Source organism: Cyanistes caeruleus, chromosome 18 (assembly GCF_971803275.1).
Source record: "Cyanistes caeruleus chromosome 18, bCyaCae1.hap1.1, whole genome shotgun sequence".
NCBI classification, from domain to species: Eukaryota; Metazoa; Chordata; class Aves; order Passeriformes; family Paridae; genus Cyanistes; species Cyanistes caeruleus.
In genome coordinates, this window is record NC_141718.1 from 2,248,582 (window position 1) to 2,265,163 (window position 16,582).

At 44.6% G+C, this 16,582-nt stretch overlaps 2 protein-coding genes across 3 annotated transcripts; both read right to left on the minus strand.

Moving 5' to 3' along the window:
• Nucleotides 1-116: 116 nt before the first annotated feature.
• On the minus strand, nucleotides 117-7,491 carry DDX55 (DEAD-box helicase 55). Its single transcript, XM_086855246.1, has 14 exons — nucleotides 7,342-7,491; nucleotides 7,006-7,056; nucleotides 6,836-6,922; nucleotides 6,176-6,267; nucleotides 6,012-6,074; nucleotides 5,272-5,421; nucleotides 4,695-4,884; nucleotides 4,465-4,547; nucleotides 3,952-4,083; nucleotides 2,964-3,056; nucleotides 2,220-2,334; nucleotides 1,403-1,571; nucleotides 776-1,068; nucleotides 117-351 (listed from the first exon to the last, which is right to left on the minus strand). The coding sequence occupies exons 1-14, from the start codon at nucleotides 7,447-7,449 to the stop codon at nucleotides 187-189; spliced, it is 1,791 nt and encodes a 596-aa protein (XP_086711372.1). The 5' UTR covers nucleotides 7,450-7,491; the 3' UTR covers nucleotides 117-186.
• Nucleotides 7,492-8,108: 617 nt separating this feature from the next.
• On the minus strand, nucleotides 8,109-14,931 carry TMED2 (transmembrane p24 trafficking protein 2). 2 transcript variants are annotated; one of them, XM_086855265.1, is made up of 5 exons: nucleotides 14,518-14,883; nucleotides 13,139-13,331; nucleotides 12,718-12,738; nucleotides 10,712-10,819; nucleotides 8,109-9,581 (listed from the first exon to the last, which is right to left on the minus strand). In XM_086855265.1, the coding sequence occupies exons 1-5, from the start codon at nucleotides 14,695-14,697 to the stop codon at nucleotides 9,457-9,459; spliced, it is 627 nt and encodes a 208-aa protein (XP_086711391.1). In that variant the 5' UTR covers nucleotides 14,698-14,883; the 3' UTR covers nucleotides 8,109-9,456. The 2 variants fall into 2 exon arrangements, with proteins under 2 accessions (XP_086711391.1, XP_086711392.1); XM_086855266.1 differs by lacking the exon at nucleotides 12,718-12,738 and having other exon boundaries at nucleotides 14,518-14,931.
• Between the last annotated feature and the right edge of the window lie 1,651 nt (nucleotides 14,932-16,582).

Below are 16,582 nucleotides of genomic sequence, written 5' to 3' on the forward strand. Positions count from 1 at the left end.
TGCCACACCAGAGTGGTGCTTTTAGCTTTGTTCTCAACAACAACTGCAGGTTCTGTGTCTTTAGGGATGCCAGGTCTCTCCATGAAGAAATTAGATCAGCTCTGTTCTCTGTATCATTTTTTTACAGAAATCCAGTTTTATTGAAATAAGCAGTGTATTAATATAAAAGTGTGGTTAGAGTAATTGTCAGCCTTCAGACTCGTTGTCCTCAACAGTTTCTGCTTTGAGCCTTTGGTTGCCTGTTAGTTTCTTCTCAAACTCTTCTTCACTAATTTTTCCCTTTTTTAATCTTTTCAAGAGTCTTGTGTCATTCAGCAACTCCTCCATATCCTCATCTTCAATATCAGAGCCCTGTTGGAAGTTGAAAACAACAAATTAAACACAACACCAAAAGGTTTTCATTCTATACAGTTGAATACAAGAGAAGATGACAAGTCAGAGCTTGCCAGGAATATCCAAGCAGGAAGTAATATTCAATTCCTACCCAGGCAACTGTATCTCTCAGCTACCCCTGCTGAAAATTTACAAAAGCATCCTCAGGCCACACTTCTACGCCTCTGATAAATAAAAATCCTATTACTGACCAGCATCAGTGCTGAGAAGTTGTTTCAGTGTCTGGCTTTAAAAACCTCTACAATTTTTTTAAGTTTTGCTTGTCCAAGTCCTAAAAAGTTATTTTACAGCCATCAGTTCCACCACACTAAAATCCCAGAGCTCTCTGCCATTGGAAAGACTACAGTAATCACTTGGAGTTTAAGGGAATGGACACAGTTACCTCTTCACGCTTCCTCTTAGCTGTTACTTTCTTTTTCTTCTCCCTCTTGGCTTTCTGCTTTGACCATGCTTTGTTCTTTACAAATTTCTTTTTCCCTTGATTTTCCTCTCTTTCTTTTCTTTGTTCTTCTAATTTCTTTTGTCTCTGCTTTTCTCTGTTTTTATCCTTAAATGAAATGGAGTCTGTATTAACAGTGACTGGAGTAAAGTCTGGGAAACACTTTCCTCTTAGTTCAGGCATCTTTGGCATTTTTAACAATGCAAAACCTCTGGCAAGACTGGCAAAATCCAGATCTGTTGAAATAAAGATTATAAAGTTGATTTCCTCCTAGATAAAAAGTTAATTTAACTGAGAAAGAGAAGAAGAAAAAAAAAAAGTCAACATTTTTAATGTATTGTTTGCACTCTATACCTTAATACCAGCAACAATACTAAGTCACTTTTATTTGTGCTTTTATCAGTTTGGTCAAGCTCCACATTGAAATGTTTTCTCTTGAAACAAGATGCTTGAAAAAACAGGAGTTTTGTCAAAATCTGATGGTACAGGAAGTGAAGGTTGTGGACAACACCAGTATGCTTTAGTTGTCTGAGAGAAACAGTGAGGGGTAGCAGCCCTGCTGGGAATTACCTTTGATCCGGAAGATCAGATTACATTCGTGTTTGGCATAAGCCTGGACGTAAGACACAAAGGCTTTCATCCCTTTCTCAAACACTGCCCTGTCAGCCAGGGCCATGGACTTCAGCTTGGGAAGAAGATCCAACACATTTGTCTGTGGTTTCATTTCCTGCATGGGACACTGGGAACCAGAAAATAACAAAATCAAAGGAAAAGTTCAAGCAAATGATGTGAAATGCACTGTGAAACTTCAAACACATACTTCTTGCCCAATTAACACCCAGTCAGATTTGAGCCCCTTTTTCTTTGGTCACTCCAAGACACGAGCTGACCATCAGCCCCACACAGCAGAATTCTCACACTGCAGCTCCAGAGAAGCATCCAGAGAAGCTTCATCTCTTGCTTTACCAAGGAGGTCTCCAGAGGATTCACACAATTAATCCCACAAATGCAGGAGCAGGCATGGGAGATTGTAGGAGTTATAAATAAAGAGCAGAGAGGCTGCAGGGTGTGAGCTGCTGGGGCAGGGCCATAGGCCAGCACTGCCCTCCTGCAAATGCTCAGTTTACACCCCCAGGAACAGAAGACCTTTCCTTACTCACTGCATCACACATTCCTCTTACAAACCCAGTGGGTCACACTGGAGCAATCATGTTCCAGCTGCATTTGGTGATTAATAAGCAGCTCTTGTCTTTTGATTCTGCACCTCTGCTGAAACATTACCCACCTGTATGACCCCAAGTTCTACAAATTCTGATTTCCAAGCTCCTGTCAGTAAGTCTGTGCCCTTGCTCTTTCCTGCTTTGGTGTAGAATAAAAGCCAACTCACCTTTTGGTTGATTGAGAGAAAGTTAATGTAGGATTCTTCCATGGGAAGCAAAAAGACCAGTGCACTGCCCACGTTGCCGATCCGTGCCGTGCGACCACAGCGATGCACGAAGGCACTGAAACAACCCAGCAAGAGAGCTCAGTTTGATTTGCAAGCATTGGGCAGCAAAAGGACAAATCTTGTGGGATGGAAAACACTGAACTAAACCAACAGGAATTAGCAAAGTGTAACACAAAAAATGTGTGGCAATCCCATTCAACTGTTAGGCTAAAGCAAGGGGTGCCTGTTTAGGGAATGAAGTTCAAGCAAGTTGTAGGAAGAATTATGACAGCAAAAGTTAAACTCCATGGAAAAGCTCCTTTCCTGTGAGCTTTCAATGTACCATTCCTTGAAGAGCTCTGTCCCTGCTCTCATCTCTGTTCTCCTTCACCCCAGTGTCACCTCTCACTCTTCCTCTGAAATTCTCACACAAAGCCTTACCCCAGAGTCACCTCTGCACACAGACCTCTGCACACAGCTGTGACACAGACACACCACTAAGTCATTTCAATTCACAGCAGTGGCAACAAAAATTGCACTGTTTCAACCTCCCTTGCTCCTACATTATTTTGTGTGTTCTCTCAGATTAACCTCCAGAAGTAATTAAATGTGTTTTATGCAGGTTTTTGTTCCTAACTGGTATCTGAACAGCAAAATAACAAGACCACACCGAAAGAAAAAGGATCTCAGGATCTGAAGTTGTACCTGGCACTGCTGGGTGGGTCATACTGCAACACCCAGTGCACTTCTGGAATGTCAATGCCACGAGCCATCACATCTGTGCACACCAAAATGCCCCTAGGAAGCAGAAAAAGTGTATTTTCATTAACCTGTTATTTGAGAAGAGCCAGCATGCTCACAGCTGAGTGTTCTGCACCGTCACCAGAAGAACAAAACATTTTCAAACATTTGGGGTTTTTTAAGAGACAAAATATAAGGTAATTGCAGCTTTCACCAACTAAAATTCTGCATAGCATTATGAAAATTATTGTGCTTTATATTACATTTCTAAGAAAAGTCAATTCCTTATTACAAATTCAAATTTTAAACCAGCACTGCATCCACCACAGTTGAATGTACTATACTCAATGTTTAAATAAAAGACTTAAGACTTGAGTGACATGCTGTTCTTTTCAACAGCTGCTCTTATAATCTGCTGGTATTTTTTTTCTTATAATATAAAAAGCTAAAACTCAGATCCTATGCAATAAAAAATGACAGTTGATGAGGCAAGAGTTTCTTAACAGCATCCTGCAAAGCTGCCAAAGAACATTTCCTTGTGGGTAGGTTACAGCACTGTGTTACCATGTTTTTGTTCACACACTAATAAAGCAATATCCTGAGTTTCCACTCTGCTTGCTAATCAGGAAAAGCTTATTTTTGCAACTAGTTTGTTTAAACATCAGGGCTAATGTGTGATTGTAGCAGGTGACAGTGCAGTGTGCTCACCTCCTGTGCTGCCATATGGATTATCTAAAGTAGGGTGGAGATGCTCCAGTCACATTTTCCCTTTGTTTGTGGTCATACTTCGGGTACCTCAGCACAATTTGTGGTATTATCAACACACTCAGCCTGGAGCATCCTTCACCTGAGCCATCCTTCCACACTAAATAGCACAAGGACAGTCAGACAAAACCACCTCCCCCTCACTATTTTGCCTTCTGGCTGGTTTAGCCCATTCCCACCTTCTTACCCTGGGAGCTTCCGAAACTCCGTGAAAATCTTGTTACGTTTGTGCTTCATTTTCCCATGGATGCTCATTATTTTCACCTGTTTAATTAAGGATTCCAGAGCCTTCCCATAGTATTCCACGCAGGCACACGTGCTGTTGTAATAAAAACAGGAATGAAAGCAAAAGGTTATGCTGCATTTTTAATCAGGTTTAGACAGTCAAGCTGGAGTTTCCCAAGCTCTTTCAAAAATATACACTATTTGTATTTAAAACATGCACATAATTTTTTATAATTAACATATAATCATCTCTAATGTCTTACTTTAAAACACATAAAATTTATGTTTTGCTTAATAACACAATCTTGACATGAAGCAATGTTTAATCTCTTTTTAGGCACCATATTCTAAAAAAACAGCTCTCAGAATTAATCACTTTGAAAACAGTTGTGTCCTTGGTAACAAAGGGCACAGTTTTGGAATTTATGTAATTACACACCAAGCTGTTCTCACAATGAAACACAAACAGAATTACCTGAAAAAGACCAGATGTTTTTCCTGTTTGTGCTGCCGAAGAAAATGCACCAACTGGTTAAATTTTTCATCTGCCTTGCAGATCTAAAAATTGCAAAAGAAAAAAGTAAGAAAGTGGACTTTGGTTCCTCTGTTAACGTGATCCTAAGTGGCCAAGACTTAAAAGCTTATTGATAGAAGCAGGAAAAAAGGAGAGGGAACAGGAGGCTCTGTCAGAGCCCAGGTTCACACCATGTAATAGTTCTCCAGGCGTGTGGGGGTTTTCTGGGTGTTGCTGGCTGCCACTCCCTTCTCCTTGACCGAGATGCGGACGGGGTTCCGCAGCCCTGCTCTCACCAGGTTCTCCACCTCCTGGGTCTGGGTAGCTGAGAACAGACCAGTCCTTCTCTGCTTGGGCAAAAAGTCCAGAATGGCATTTAAGCTGCAAGTAAGCACATGGAAAATGTAACTGTCCCAAGGCTTCCCTCAGCAAGAGGTTTAATCATTGGAAGTAGGAGTTCACAAGCGAAATAGGCTTTGTTATCACATGTCAAACTTCTATTGAAATAATTACCTTAACTCTGAGAGAAAGAGAGAAGAAAGATCAAAGCTTATTGGTTAAAGTGTTTTAACCCATTCTGGTGTGTAAATAATGATATTTAACCAAGCATTAACAGAGATATGCTAACATATCTCAACAATGGAAACTCCATACTCATTGAGGCTCCACATTTCCTGACTCTCCTCCCCCTTAGCAACTGCTCTGTGTAGTTACAGAGCAAAGATAAAAGAACAAAACAGAAAAAAAACCTATTTTTTATTTCAATACCTTGCTTCAAAGCCCATATCTAGAAGTCTGTCTGCTTCATCCAACACCAGCACATCCAGAGCCTTCACACAGCTTGCAAGGTCCAGCCCATCTGCTTTTCTCCTGAACAGATCCTCCAGACGGCCCGGGGTGGCCACGATGATGTTCCCACTGTTGGTACAAACACACAGCAATTCCTTAACTACAGGGTGAGCAATTTGGGAGAACTCCTAATGTTATCACAGCATAGCCCTGCCCTGCACTCTTCAATAAAACAATTTCATTTTGTCACTTTTAATTGCATCCGTATTCCAGTGCCCATCAGATGCTGTGGGATGGGGGGGGAAATGCCCAGGTGAAAGCACATCCCCTGTGGCAATAAAAGTTTAGAATATAAACAGTCAAGTATGGAAAGCAACTATCAGCTACAAGAAATCTTTGGTACCTCCATAAAAAAGCCAGTGGCAAATAGGACTCCTTCAAAACTCCATCATCAGTATCAGCACCAAACAATTTCAGGAAATTCATGAGCAGGGAGAAGTGAAATATTCAGGCACTTTTCAGCTCTGTTCTTAATCCAAAGAGCAGATAAATGGTGCTGATGTCATATAAGAGCCTCTCCTCACGCTGTTCCTCACTCCAGGAACAGACCCCACAATTGCCCAGCTCACCCCAAAAGATTCTGGCAGCACCATTTGGACCACAGCTCTGGGCTGAAAACCCTGACAAGGAGAAAACCACAGGTCTGACAAACAACTCACCCATGCTCCTTAAACTTCTCAACATCTTCCATGGGGTTCCTTCCACCAATTAAAAGAATCTGACTAAAACAAAAAACCAGAAAGATCTGAGTCATCTTTTAAGTTTTGCTGGTTCACGAATGACAGAAGGAACTGTGGTTATGGAAATGATGAAGTTCACCCACCTGAACATGGGGAAGTGTTTTGTGAAATGTGACAGCACCTCATCAATTTGAATGGCCAATTCCCTCGTTGGTGTGATAATTATAGCTCCAACCTGCAGGTGAAAAACAGGAATTTGTGGGGAGGAAAAAGAGAGATTTGGGCAGAATCCTCCCTTTCAAGCTAAGTGAATATGAGACACGATTTTGAGCCTGGTTTCAGATGAAACATTTCCACAGAAACACTAAAAAGTAAATCCAAAAATGTCAATGAAAGACTTTGTATCATTGTGTAAAATATCTCTGCTGAAAAAGCAGCATCTAATAATGACATTTAACAGCAAATGACAGTGAAATTCCCTGCACACTAAAATGTATTCAAGGTCAATGGATGCTAAAAAGCATTCAAATCTCACTTGCAGTGTATCAGTGTATTCCAGATTTTGGGACATTTTCCCAACAGCTCAGAACCCTGTTCGAGTCATGTCAAAGAAGAAGCTGTATCCAAGTGCAAAGAGAGCACCACGATTTTATTTCCAAGTTTTACACAGTTTATTGTTACTGTTACACCAAAGAGCTGAGCACACAGTCACTCTGTGTGTAGGCAACTTTCCTTATGCATACTCTTCCTGAAGTTCTCAAATCTTATTGGCATATACTCAGTACTGAATATTTTAATCTCACCTGCATTTTCTTTAATTTTTCTTCCCGTCTGAGAAGAATTTCCAGTATGGGAATCACAAACGCCAAGGTTTTCCCACTGCCTGTGACCTGCGAGAGTGGAAAGAGCGTCAGCCCTCCCTCAGCTCCAGAGACAAGCCTGGAACGAAGCTGGACGAAGGAAAAGCGCTCACCGCTTCTGCAGCCACATCTTTGTTACTCATGAAGAGCGGGATGGTCGCAGACTGAAAAGAGAGAAGCGTCGCATGAGGAGATGAAGCGGTGATAAATCTCACAGAGGTGAAACTCCTCCGAGATATCAGAGCTCGCTGTGAACATCACCGGTGAGCAGAGCCGGTGGGACAGTCTCGGATGCGGCTTCTCTCGCTGCTCCAGGACCCGGTGACTGCTGCGACCGCGGGGCTGCGGCCGCCACCGGGCCCGGCCCGGCCCAGGCGCTCCTGACACCGCCCGCGCCCTCCCTCCTCAGCCCGGCCGCCTCTTCCCGGGATCGCCGCGGGGCCCCGCACCTGCACCGGGGTCATTTGGTGGAAGCGGAGCTCCCGCAGCGCTCGCAGCACGCCCGGGCTCAGCGGCACCGGCAGCGAGCTCCAGCTGCCCTCAGTCACCGCCTCCATCTTGGTCCAGCGGTGTCACCGCCCCGCCGCTCCCCCGCCCCGGGGCCGCCGCGGCGGCGCTCCGCGGAAACACACACCGCGGCACCTCCCGTTCCGCCGCACATCAGTTCCGCCACCCCCTGCCGGCCTTCGCTTCCGTGGCAAAAAACAAATTTTGGATTTAGCAAAAAAATTCCTATTTTCATGCGAGCTGCCTATCGCAGTAAGTACTTCGGGTCTTACAGCAGCGCTGTGCCAGCCGAGTATCCAGTAGTTGTAAATTCAGAGTTACCTTATATTTATTGTACCTGCCACCAAAGTGGGACAGACTCTAGAAAAATTCCTGATATCCTAAGAAAGCAGGGAATGACAGAATCGTTAGGGCTGCGAGAAAACTCTGGAGCCATCCAGTCCAAGCCCCTGCCCAGGCAGGGTCACCTGGAGCAGGTCACACATCCAGGTGGGTTTGGAATGTCTCCACAGAGGGAGAATCCACGACCTCCCGGGGCAGATCCAGTGCTCTGCCACCCTTAATGGAAAGTTCTTCCTCATCTTGATATGGAACTTCTTGTGGTTTGGTTTATGGCCATTACTAAACAAATAATTTATAAAAAACCTGTTTGTGTTAACATGTTCTTCCTTAAGGTATCAAAGAAAAAAAAATACAAAGTTGGTTGGGGTTTTTTTTTAAGAATTTGTTTATTTATTGAACCTGGGTCATATTTAGATTCACGAGCAATTTTTAAATGTACACCTTAGAATTCAATTTTCAGTGTTTTACACAAAAATATTGGCACACAACAGTTGCAGTAAGGTGTAACAGCCACCTCTCTGAAGAACTGCTGCAAGTGTTTGCCCGAGGTTGAAAAAACTTTACCTGGAACATGAAAACCTGTAACAAATTTTAAATTAATTGTACAAAACTGTTGTGTGTTACTTGTAGAGGCTCCCCCCTGGAAAAGACCCCACCCCACCCCCAAAAATGATTACAACTAATATACATCAGTCACAACATAATCCTGGCTCAGCACCCACATCAGACGCTTCTTGAATTTTTAAACCAATCATCAGATAACCGAGGAAAGTAACTTTATACAAAAACAAATCTACATGTGCCTGAATAAAGAAAACACACCAGTATTTAGCATTATGCTAATTCTGATCAGATCATGGCAGAGTTTGCCACTGCACTTAAATACAAGGGCTGCATAGCGTGGATTAAACCCCCAGAATCCGGAACCCTTTGGCCTCAGGAATCCAGATTTCCTGAACACTTCTGCCCTGGGCACTGGGCAAACAGTCTTGAGCTTTGGACCTGCAAAAGCCAAAGGGTTCACGAGTGTTTGCCAAGACACTGCACACAATTGGCTTCCAAATAAAACCTTTGAGAGAACTAAAAACCGTGTAAGGAACATTTGGTGATGAACGGAGGAAAAAAAAGCATTTTCATATCAACTATTTAATTAAAAAGAACTTTGGGAAGAAGTTGATATCATTAAGACAGTTGCTGATGACTATCTTTTAAACAGCAACTAGGTCTGAATTTTAACTTTTTCCTTGGCAGTTTCTGTGAGTGGAGAAGGGATTATTTCAATTTCATAACACCTACTGCAGGGTTAAGGATGTAAGAATGCAAACAGTCACGTTAGGGCCTTGTACCGTTTCCCTGGACAGAACTGCAAGTGCTTATGGAAACAGGGAAAAAAGTTAGAAAAGACAGAACAGCTTGTTACTAGAGTGAGTTTGCAGCTTGCCTGGACCTTGCTTAGCACACAGACTGGGCAGATCTCAGTGGGAAAAAATGATGCCAATAAAGTGACAAGATTTCAGCACAGCTTTCGCTACAGAAGATATATAAAAACAATTCTTTTTTTTTTTTGTTTTTCTTAACTAGGAAGGAACATAAGCAAATAAGTTTTACAGTTCAGTAAAGAGGGTTCAGAAACTAAATGACTTTTTGTTGGGTTTTTTTTTGTGACCAGGATGTTTGGTAGAGAGTGAACTGAAATCCGGGACCACAGAAGGATCTTAGACCACCCTTCGGACTTCAAAAAACCTCTTCAGGTAGTAGATTTGTCCCAGTGTCATGGCAACTAGTACAAGGGCTTCAAAGAATGACCAAAGAACCACTCTGCTGTTTGTGTTGTCATTAACTGTTAGAAAAAGAAAAAAAGAAAAAAAGTATTAAGTAATGAAGTATTTAAACTGAAAACATTCTGCCCTGAAACTGGAACACTGCACATCAAGCACTGGGTTTGTGTCAGGTCATCACAGGTGTCCCAGAAGGGCCCTGCAGCCTCAGAGATGAGATCTGAGAGGGGATTTTTCTGAACAGTTTGGTTTTAAATCCACTTTGGACATACAGTGCAGCAGCTTTCACTATTCTGCCCACCCTTCTGGCCTCTGAGCTGCCCAACAAAGCCTCTTGCTTTTTCAGTCTCAGAGTCAAGCAGGGCACTTCTGATCTCTGAAGGGTCACCATCTTTGGTTCTAAACATTCTGGTTTTTCTTAAATCAGACCATTTTGTAACAAATGTCACAAAACTGGAGATATTCATAGCTTCAAATAATTGAGGAGAGAGTGCTTTTATATCATGTTGTATTTTCACATGAAAAATACTTGCCCTTGATTCTCACCCATGAAAGCAACAGTAGTTCTGCTCTATTTCAACAAAACATTTAAAAAAGAGACTTGGGCTCAATTACTAAACCACATCCAACTCAAGGGTGAAGGAACAGTTCAACCAAAGTCTGGGAACCAAATCATGGAATGGTTTGGATTGGAAGGGACCTTAAAACTCATCCAGTCCCACCCTTGGGACACCTTCCTTGGGCACTTCCAGGGATGGGGCAGCCACAGCTTCTCTGGGCACTCTGTGCCAGGGCTGTACCACACTCACAGGGAGGAATTTTCCCCCAGTATCTGACCTAAACCTCCACTCTTTCAGTTTAAAACCATCTCCCCCCTGTCCTGTCCCTACATGTCCTTGTACATGGATTAAATATCATCACTGGTATCTCCATGAACACACCACTCAACTGCAGAATTTACATCACTTAGGCAAATGTTATTTTCTATAACAACCCTCCTTACGTGAGAGGAAGCCAATTTGAAGATGACTGCAAGCAAAACCTACATTCTTTATTCTATGGGAAGGCCCTTCAGGATTTAAATTATTATTTTTTAAGTCACTTGGAATAGCTTTCATGGACTCATATTTAAATGATCATTTACAAGTTGACTGGAGGGGGGAGAAGGCATTGATTGGAGTCAGACACCTACTTGCTCTATGTATTCTTTCACGGACTTCCATGTACTCCTGTTCGTGCTTTACAGCTGTCATGGCTACTGCCAACTCGTTAATCATCTCTTCTAGCTTGTTCTGATGAGCTGTAGAATAATTTCAGAAGCATCAGAAAGTCTGTTAATGACTCAAAAAAAATTATTTCAATGAATTTATGAACAGTTAAAGGTAATTTCTTGCTGCAAAAGTTCTGACAATACAGCTGAACACTTTCTGTCCTCAAATCCAAGTTCAGTTTCTGTAGCACCACTTCCCCTAACATGTCTCTATGATATTTAACAAGTGGGAAAATATTTTTCCACATCCAAATAGGAAGAGACACAATTCAGGCTCAGTACAGACCCCACATTTCCAGTGTGTACACACTTTTCCAGGAGAACAGAATGGAAGAATGCACGAGATCAATACCACACACTAACATCTATTTTGCCAATATCATCCAATATATTCCAAGCAGATTATCTTAACATGACAGCTTTTCCTAGTTGTTAAGCTTGCAAAAATAGAATGACTGAGAATTTAGCTCAAGATCATGATGCTGGCAAATCATGAGATCACTTTCTGAAGCAAAAAATCACATCCTGTGATCTTCAAGTTCGGCTGAAACCCAGCATTCAGAGGGCACAATGCCCAGGGGACCTGGCACAGGCTTCACTTGTGGTGTGTTGTGAAAGCAGGAGAGGAGTTAAATACCAAACACATAGCACAAAACCAGCTTGAGACAGTTCAGCAAATGGAAGGCTCAGAGATCTAAGATTTAGTGGTTTGACTGTCAATCACAGGAGCTTTTTAAGACATCTACGCTCAAAGAACTGTCCACTCACAAATTTATAAATTAGGCAAGTCATTTGCGAAGTGTTCTAGCATCAGGTTGAGGAATCATTCCACAGACATGCCCTGGGCAATCAGCTCTCTTTAATGAAAGTCATAAAACCCAACATATTTTCTTTTCAAGGGATATAGGTGACTTGGAAGCTGCCTTACTACAGTTTTATTTGTAAATTAAGTGTTTCAGATCACAATCTGAAAATAGAGCTATTCAAAACACACACCTTGTGGGGAACAGTCAAAAGAGAGGACCAGAGAATTAACACTCACACAAATTACAATTAAAATCTACATAGTTGTGCAAACCACACTCACTTTCCTAATATCTCAAATCCCTTATTTTCAAGGCCAACTGGTCATTGCAGTAAGTGCAGTTTATTAGTAAGAGAAGAAACTACAGTTGCTGGGATAGTCTAAAAACACTCCAAAAATTCACTTCAGAAAATTGTCTCATTGCACTAGTATTCTTTACAACAGATATATGCAGACTCAATAAAAGATTTAAGTGAGTCTTTAAAAAAAAAAAATCAAAAAGTTAGGAATGTGCTACCTTTTAAGTGACATCAAGCACTCAGTGCCCAAGTTATTTACTTGCTAAAACAGAAAACAAGAATTTGTTGCCATTCTAGCTACAGTCAGTGATTTCTAAATAAATTTTTTAACTTGCTACGCAATACATTCATTTATTTTTTTTGCAGCAAATGACAAGTTTGGGTTTTTCCCCTGATACATCAGTAATAATTCATAACCTACGAGCAGCTTATTGCTTCCAAAAGCCTTTGATTACTCAACATCTCCTTTAGCAAGAGAAAGCAAACGCTGCCAAAAACATCCAGCACTCTTGGATGTTCAATGTTTTAGTTCAATTTCACCTAAACTGATTAAATCTTCTGTCAGCCATAAACAACCACCTGAAGACAAACTGCCATGGCCAGTGCAAGGACCTGATCCCAAGAGCTGCTCAGGGTATAAACCTGCCAATGGGAGCCTGCAGGTGCTCAGCATTGCTCAGAATCAGACCTTTTGGGTAGTTTATTAAAAAGACATTCTCATGCTCCAAACCAATGTTACAGAGAAAAAGCCAAGTTAGCTGTTAGTGAATGAACATGTGCCAGAGACAAGATGCTAAGGAGCTTTCAAAAAGCAGTCCACATACCATCCCAGGTATCTCCACCACCTAGAGGAAAGTGTAAGAGATGAACACAGGTACAGGACAAAAGGCTGCAGATAAAACAGTCATTTACACGGCTATGGGAAAAGTTTCATATTAGAACCTTTATCAACTAAGGCATGGAGAAGGCTACACACTGCTGAGCCTACTAGGAATCAGAGGATGGCACTGATGAAGGGCTAAAGGATGGAAGCATTAGTGTCTGCAGATGGCCAAGGGATTCTCTGGTGATTTTGCTTCAAATTGTGTAACCAGGTCTAAAAACATCCACCTTAGCTGTGCAAGAGAACAGCTAATTACACCTGAAGGAACGGGAATCCTGAGAGCCCTACACAAGTTCACAAGTCATGCAAGCAGGGAAAAGCTCCTGACCTGGAGCTAATTTCCTTCCAGAACTCTTCCTCACCTTCTGTCTCCATGTCTTGCCCCTTGGGAGCTTCCCCGATATCGATAGTGAACATCACTATCTTGGGAGTCATGGTGGACATCCTGTTGCTAAAGCAAAACTTGTAAGTTCCATCCATGTGGGCAGCAAAGGTGTATTTTCCACTGGACTCTCGATCGCCTTTATAAATCCCTTTATTATCGGGCCCCGTGATCTGCGTGGGGAAAAGAGAGGATCACACGTTTTTTTATTTCAAACACAGAGGTTTCAAATGCACCATCACAGCACTGCCAGCATGCTCTGCAGCCAGCCAGTCACAGGCACCAGCACCATCTGTAATCTGGCTGCTTTGGCACACTTCAATCTTTCCCTCCCACAGCTCACTGGAGCAGCTCTCTGCACAGAAATCTTTCAAAAAAAACCCACAAACTTCTTGGTAAAGAAAGTCATACAAAAGCCTGTCTCCCTGGCCTCTTGTGGTTGAGATAAGCAGTCAAGAAAAACACAAACCCTGGCTGTTTGTCAAATTAACAGCTGCAGGGGAAACCTTATCTCTGATGTCTGAAGGAAAACAAAAAGGAAAAAAAAGACATTCTCCAATCGACTTTAGACACACAGTCGGGCATTGTTGCAGTTACCATTTCAAATGGGCTGCAGACCTGAGTTCTGAGCTCTCAGGGTCACTGTGATCCTAAATTCCCACCGCAGCAAGCCAAACTGCTGCTGAGCTTCCACCAGGGCCCCGTGAAGGGAATCTCAGCTTCCAGAGCCTGTCCTGTGTCACAGCCATGTGTCATTTTCAACTGGTACAGGACTCTCACGTCTGTGATACCCCAATCAAAAAACGCTCTGCTCCGTAACACGATGAAGGCAATTCGTACTCAGTATTCTCCTGAATTGATTCCTCTTTGAAGATAAGTATTGGCTCAAAAGCTTCCCGATGCCAAGCACCCGGATTAAACACCTTTGGATTCAATGGGAAGCACGCTGCTCCTCAACCGGCAGCGGCTGATTCCAGAGAGCAACGCCGGTCATTCCTCCCGCCAAATAATTCACCGTGACGAGGCTGCACCGAGCGGAACGAGGCTGAAAATCCCGAGGGAAGGGAGGGCAGATGGAGCAGCACAGCCTCGTTCAGCAGTGCCAGGGGGGACACCCGCACAAGCACCCGGGCCTGCCCGAGGCCGCCCACGCCGCACGGAGCCCCGGCAGCGCGGCGGGTCCGCCCCGAGCCCCGGCGGGCGGCTCCGGCCCCGCTCCGGCCCGTCCCGAACCCCCTCGGGCGGGCCTGATCCCGCTCCTGCCGGTGCCGCCGCTCGCTCCCGAGGGAGGCCGCAGCGCGCGGGGCCCGGCCCCGGGACGGCCCCGCTCCCCAAGGTCGGCCCGCGCCGCCGCCGCACCTCCACGTCGATGTCCAGGAAGCCACCCTCGGCCACCTCGAAGATGAGCCCCATCTTGGTGCCGGACGGCACGCGCTCCAGGAAGCACTCCTCGGCGTGCGCGTCGATGCTGACGAAGTAGGCGGCGGCCGGGGCCGCCAGCGCGGCCACCAGCGCCAGCACCGCCCGCACCGGCGACATGGCGGAGCGACCGGCGGCGGCACCGAGCGGCGCTTCCGGCCCGCGCCGCGCCCCTTCCGGCGCACGGGGCCGCCGCTCATTGGCCACCGCCGCCCCGCTGCCACGTACGGGCTGCGCTACGGCGGCTGCCGGGAAACAAAAAGCAGCGGGACCGCCAAAGCGCCGCGGCAGCGCCCGCGCTGCGCGGGAGGCGAGACCCAGGGGCGGGAGCAGCCAATGAGCGAGGAGAAAAGGCGGGGCGGTGACGGCGAGAGCCAATCGGAGCGAGGCGCGAGGAGCGGCGGTGGGAGCGGGGATGAGGGGGCGTTTCCCGGCAACGGGGCGGGGCGAGCGCGGGAGGCGGGAAACGGCGGCTGAGGGGATGGGGGGCGGCGGCCCCTGAGGGAATGAGGGCAGGCGGGAGGGCGACATGGCGCTTGTCAACACGGCTGTCACCGCGGCCGAGGCTGCTGCTAAAACCGGGAAACCAGAACTTGCTGCAGCTAGGGAGAGGTTTGGGGAGTAGCCTTCGTTTAAGACGTTAATAGGAAAGCCCAGCTTGCGGGCTATTCACACTTTAGGAGACATGGCACGTCCATGTTCCTGCTTCACCCAAAAGTAACTGTTTAAAAACACATTCCTTGCATGACCATGCTTAAGCGCTAATTTCCAATTAAACCTTCCAAAGAGAAATACAGACGTTCATGCTTGAGCTCAAGGCAGCCTGTTCCTTGACTACTGTTTTAGTGATGTGGGGAAGAGTTAAAGCCTAACACGCAGCCTGGCTTTCCAGTGGAATATTTACGCACTGGTTTTGCCAGTAAGTGCTGGTTATTGTCCTCCTGGTGACACCCAGGTGCGTTTATCTTGCCAAATGGCAGAGTTACATGGGTACATTCTGCTCTCTCCCTCCAGGTGTGAGCCAGCAGAGCTGCTGTGTCAGTGCAGGCACAGGGTGAGGACAAGTGTGGACAAAATTCTGCAAGACAAGCTGAGCCTGAGGAGATGCAGGTCACATACGTGGCTGGATAAGAGACTTTTCCTGCCAAGTCATTTTCTATCAGCTTGGATCAGGATAACATCAAATCTACTGCTTCCCATACCACAAACTGTGCTGGTTTTTCACCTTTCTCAGCTGTAGTTTTAGTCTTTCCACACATGTTCCGTACAGTGTTATATTTTTCCTCTACCCTCACTTTAACAGAACAATGGGAACTCACGTAATACCAAATTCTTGTGGCAAAACCTCTTTTTCTCATCTCTAACTTGGGCAAAACGATGATTTCACAGCATAGTTGCTCCCCTGAGGTACTGCAGAGTGTTCTGCAAACGTTCTGCTTGGGCTGCCTCTCCTTGTGTTCTCATAAGCACCTTTGCCAGGAAAGGATTACTACACCATTATTCATCCCCCTCCTCTCCCTGGAACTTTGTGCAATATCCTGTCATGTTCAGCTTTGGGAATAAGTTTCATGAATGATATATAGATATATTTTCACTGGGTTATTGCTCCAACTTAGGCAATTGATTGCCAAGCTCAGGTATCTGGGGACTGGTTGTTCCCTCCCTTGCTGTCCTGTTAGCTACCGGCAGCTCATGAGGAAAATCAGTATTTTGTACCTCATGGCACAAGGAGGTTGTGACAGAATTGCAGGAAAAAGCTGGTTTGTGTGTCACACTGTTGTACTTCTGGGTGTTACAGTGTTACATTTCTTATCGTTCATCGCTCTCATTCCCCTGCACTGGCGTTTTGCATCTGCCAAAAGTAGACAATTAATACTGTATTCACAACATGCAGCACGTGCCCAAGCCATTCCAGGCTTGGCTTTTGCAGCCCCACTGCTATTTCTCCTCACTAGCTCCAGTGTTTGATATTATTCATCATATCTTGTCCAAAATAAAATGCATC